At 36.8% G+C, this 5,398-nt stretch overlaps 1 protein-coding gene across 1 annotated transcript; it reads right to left on the minus strand.

Annotated features, from left to right (window-relative positions):
• Positions 1-393: 393 nt before the first annotated feature.
• On the minus strand, positions 394-1,329 carry LOC101435980 (olfactory receptor 52A1-like). Its single transcript, XM_004471732.2, has one exon. The coding sequence runs from the start codon at positions 1,327-1,329 to the stop codon at positions 394-396; it is 936 nt and encodes a 311-aa protein (XP_004471789.2).
• Positions 1,330-5,398: the final 4,069 nt, after the last annotated feature.

A 5,398-nucleotide genomic window follows, 5' to 3' on the forward strand; every position in this document is an offset into this window, starting at 1 on the left:
AGGTTAAAATCTGTTTCAAACAAGAAGAACAATGATTAAAAAGACAAATCTACAGACCATGGTATAGGTATTCCATAAGAAGGTATGAAAATTGACAACACAATTCTTCTTACTAAGAAATTAAAGAACTACAAACTAAAATCCAAGAAATTAAAGGAAAGGAAATGATAAAGATAGAATTAGAAATCAAGTGAATGAAAAGATAGGGAAATACCAGTCTTAACCAGAGTATATTGTAGGTCATTTTAGCTGTAGTCTGTGAAAAAAAAAAAAATGCCCTTAACATTGAGCTTGATGATATGAAGTCCCTAAAAATGAACACATAATTCTCAAACTCATCTTCATCCCAATGAAGTAAATGCATTCTCTTCATGCCTATAAATATTTGATACATTATTGACTGGATCCATGATTCAGAAGAAAAATATGTGCCACCCGTTTACTGATTACCTTATTTTTCACACCATACACAATAGGGTTGAGTGCAGGTGGCACAAGGAGGTAGATAGTAGACAGAAGAATGTGGGTAGAAGGGGCAACATGTCCAAAACGATGGCTGAAGAAGGAGAAGAAGGCAAGAACATAAAACTCAAGAAAGACGAAAATGTGAGCTGAGCATGTGTTAAATGCTTTGAGTTGTGCCTCCTTTTGTTGTAGATGAAAAACAGCCTGGAAAATTAAGATATAGGACACAAGGATAAAAATCATGTCAAATCCCAGAATTGTAAAACCCACAAAAAGACCACATATTTTATTGACTTGAATGTCTTCTGCAGCCAGCTTTACTACAGCCATGTGCTCACAATAAGAATGAGCAATAACTGTGGTATGGAAAATGTGCAGTCTTTTGATTAGAATGGGTAACAGGCCAACCAGCACATTTGCCCGAATTACCACCACTAGAACTATCCAAACCAAGACATAAGGTGTAAGGATGGACGTGTGCCTCAAAGGATCACAGATGGCCACATATCGGTCAAAGGCCATGGCCAAAAGGATACCAGATTCCATACCCTGCAAGGCATGGATGAAGAAGAGCTGGGCAAGGCAGGCATCAAAGGTCATGGAGCATGAGCCAAACCAGAAGATGGCCAACATCTTGGGAACAATGGCTGCACTGAGACCTACATCAGTGGCTGCAAGTACTGCAAGGAAGATGTACATTGGCTGGTGCAAACTGCGTTCTGCAGGGATGATGATCAGTAAAATGATGTTTCCTAGTAGAGCCACAAGGCACACTGCAAAGAAGGGAAAACCAATCCAAAACTGCAAATGCTCTAGTCCAGGAATTCCAATCAGTGTTACCATTCTGGGATCCAGATATGACATGTTGAGGGATGCCATGGAAATTAGAGGTCTCTCTTCTCACCACAGATACTGATACCTGCAGTTGGAGAACATGAACAGGAAGTGAAAAGGCCATAGCCTTCACTATCGTTCAGACATATTGAATATTGAACAAATAATCTTATTACTTTTAATGGCAATTTGGCCAGATTAGCCTAAATTCAATCCTGCATATCAGGGTGACAGAAGCAAACAATCCTGCAAAAATTTTAGCTCATGGAAGACCTTGATCTAGGCTGTGCTTTCTGAAAAGTCACCATTGGGTTATATTTCTTACCTGACCTCTAAAGGCCAGCCTTATTTCATTGCAATTAGAAATTCACTGGGGACTCTTGGGGTTTCCCAGACGATCCCTTTTCTGCTGTGTGTGTGCATTAGAACACAGTCCTAAGAAAGCCTTCCCTAAGCCCCATTACTGCTCATCCCAGGTTATGGGTTATTGATTCCTGAGTCTTTGGCATTTGTTTTCAAATGGAGTTTGGTAGGGGCAAATTCACTTTTCCTATATTTGCTCATTCCTTCCCTTAATGTTGAACATGTCACTTTTTTCAGGAACCTTGTGACTCTGAGAATACATTTAAAGAGAGTGATCTGCTTAGAGAGACAGGTAGGGAGGCTGGTTCACTGAGGATTAAGGTCCATGTTTGTAATGTTTATGGTAGATTTGATGGATGGAATGAGGAGGTGAACTAGGGAATCTGTTTTGACAGGCGATTAGAAGACAAAAGGGAATAAAGAAGTACAGAATCCCAGAAGAAGGGACAATTTAAAGTAGAATATAATGTAGTCAAAAGCAGAACCTGGGTGATTTAAATACATCCTGTCACTGGATTAGCAATTTTGTTATTTTCTCCCAGAATGTAATGGTCTTTAGACTCCTTGAACTCTGGTTAAGGCAGTATTCACTTTCTCTTTTAGTAATTCTACACTGTATTATAACTCTACACTCAGACTAATTAGCTGTGATATGAATCTCCAAGTTTCTTTGAATATAAGGACAACCTTTTAATACCTCTTTAATTCTTCATCTTTAACAAATGAAACTCATGTTCCCTTTTGAGAGAACCAAAGCTCAAATTTAAGAAAAACTTTATCTTCCTTAAACTGTTTCATCAATTCCTCTCTAATATTAGGAGCATTTCACATCCTTTACCCAATCTTTCTCTGCCTAAACAGTGACCACAATCACTCCCTGAAAGAGATTTTCTTTGATCTGGTCAGCCAAATAACTGTTTCATGGTCACATGAAGTATGTGTATGGGCTATAAAAGGAAATTTCAGTGCAATAATTATTAAGTGAATGAAAATTAAGGAAAGGACAAGGAGATATCTATACTTGTGCTCCTTTTATAATAAAATCATGTGGACTATGGTCAGAACAGTCAAGAGATATGGATTAAAGCCATATGCACCCTTGTGAAAAATAACTTCTTTTTATTTCTATACATGGTATGTTGTGGTAGATGGGGGGGATTGTTTAAGTGTATAAAGGAAGGTGCTACTAGTTATGAATGTGAGTTGTCAATAAAAGGAGAAAGGTCTCATAAGTTAAATGTATCAGTATGTCATGAATATTCAATCAATAATTGTCTGATAGCCTAATAGTAAATGAACAATAATTTACTTTGCCCTCTTCACCTGATAACAATGGTTTTTTGTCAGGTTACTTCTTTAGTAATCAGAAAAGGATAAAATAAACCACTTGAAAATCAGAAAGATGATCTGGCTACTAATCCTGAATCCCCCATGTACCATTTATGAGGTCTTGCCAAAGTACTTTGCCTATTACCCACAGCATACTCATCTGTAAACAAAGTTCAATAACTTCATCAACTTAGTACTAAATGAAATCATATATAGAGCTGTAACAGTTCAAATATTGAGTACATGGTAGCTTATAAAAAACCTGGTTATTTTGTCTGGTAAGAAACAGACTCTGGGATACTGAGGAGGTAGAAAATAAAGAGAATAGAAAATTTTTGATGACAGAAATGAAGAAAACAGCATAAGAAGATGAAAATTCCAGAAAAAAGTGCTTTCCTCCACATTCTTGTGTATAAGAATTTCCCCAAGTAAGGATTTTCCACACTGGTATTAGAATGTGACTAGCTTGCAGACTTTCTTGCAGTTAAAAAGGACACATGACAAAAATATATATATTTTTGTAATAACTCCTCCTTAGGCTTTGTGAGTAATTAAGAATAGAACAGGGAGAACAAATGCATCCAGACTACTTTAAACTAACTTCTATGTGAGACAAAAAGTGTATGAGCTTGGTAACTCTTAGCATATTAAAATAATTTAACTGCTATCAGGTAAGAGGTTGTCTCATTCCTTGATACTGAGTGGAAGAGAAAGTAAAAGTGAATCTGAAACAGAGTCAAAAGGGGCAAAATGTTGTGTGGACACCCTATGCACTAATATAGAGAGAAATGAACTTTGGGGTAAAAGGACCAGAATTAAAGGTTTTCAAAGCATACTATACTCTAAACTTTCTCTTACTTCCTACATTAAACACCTGCCCCATATATAAACCCTTCTCCTATGTCACAGAACCCAGATTGTGTCAAACTCATCCTTTCTCATTTTTAGTAAATTAAGAAGTATTAAAGCTCATGGGGATCTGGATGGCTGGACTACTGATGTGTGGAAACACCCAGCTTATGCCATTAATTACTTAGAAGCAAGACATACAAGCAGATGAGCCCAATGAAATTCTTCCTCTCAGTTACGTTTATCTACAACCCTTGCTTTCTTGGTGAAAATTCTAAAAATGAAAACAGATAAGAGATGTCATGGTGACTGACAGAAATTATTGATTAAAGCAAGATTAACAAACCGATTCTGTTCATTTCTACTTAAATAAATTGTTATTGCAGTACCTTATCTATTTACAGTCCCAACATTGTGGACAGGGTAACTTAGCTGGGTAGAGATGAGGGCAGACCTGGCGTATGAATGCGCTGGTTGCAACAACTTGTTTCCACTAAATTTCAACTAAAGAAAGGTATTAATGGAAGAATTTCTGGGCCTTTCTGAGAGTCTGAGCTGATCCTGGAACATTGTCATCCTTCTGAGGCCCTTACAGCATCTTTCCTCTTCTTATCCCCAGGCTTCCTTCCCAGGAGTGTGTTGGTCTCAGCCCTGGACAATATGTCAGAAAATGCTATGGTTTCTGGAAGGAGGAAGTCTCCCAGGACTGTGGACAGGGAGCTATCTGGTCTTTATTAAATTTATAACAAGTTGAGTGTGCGAGCATAGTAGAAGTAAGGGTCAAGAATATGTGAGAAATAAAGATTTCTTAGGATACAGAAATGAAGGGCAATTATCTTTTTTCATACGTTGTCATTCAGCAAGGCCTATAGGTGAAATAGTATAGCAGGCACTATTCTGCTGACAAATATAATAGTGATATTTCTACTGGTGTTTCTGCTACTTCTACTATTACTACTACATGAATAATTCTCTTGGTGCCTAGTATTTTACAGTAAATTTCAGTTTCAAATGATATTTAAATACTTTTTGTATTTCAAGTTACTCCAAGTTTCCTCTGTTCAGTAATAAATGAAATAATTCATCATTTTGTCCTCTTTCTCATGATAGCAGTTGCCACTAACTTTTCTGATTATGCTTGTATACTATTCCATGGATCTATACAAATTCTCCAGATGATAAGTTTCATAGACTATTTTCGGCAGTTGGTTATTCTTCTCAGAAATCTGGCAATATCTCAAATATAGGTTTTCTTCTGACTCCAAAATTTTAATAATTCATTCATTTGCGCAAGAAAACCAGTTATGCTGATGGTAATATGAAACTGGCAAACTCTTTTTCTCCAATAGATTCCTGAGGAACTGGATTTTAGATTGTAATAACTAAAATATGGGAGTTATTTCTAGTAGGCATTTTTCTTTGAGTGCAGATCAACTTCATGACACCCACCCTCCATCCTTGTGGAAGTTTGTAATTGGTGTGGTTATAATTTGTTTTTTGTTATTAAGTAACCTGTAACAATCTGGTCTTAGTATCATTTGTCCAGCCTCAGAACACA

This window comes from Dasypus novemcinctus, chromosome 10, assembly GCF_030445035.2.
Source record: "Dasypus novemcinctus isolate mDasNov1 chromosome 10, mDasNov1.1.hap2, whole genome shotgun sequence".
NCBI lineage: Eukaryota > Metazoa > Chordata > Mammalia > Cingulata > Dasypodidae > Dasypus > Dasypus novemcinctus.

Coding starts and splice junctions, on each gene's coding strand:
- LOC101435980 (XM_004471732.2), bottom strand. CDS start 1,329: ATGTCATATCTGGATCCCAGAATGGTAACACTGATTGGAATTCCTGGA.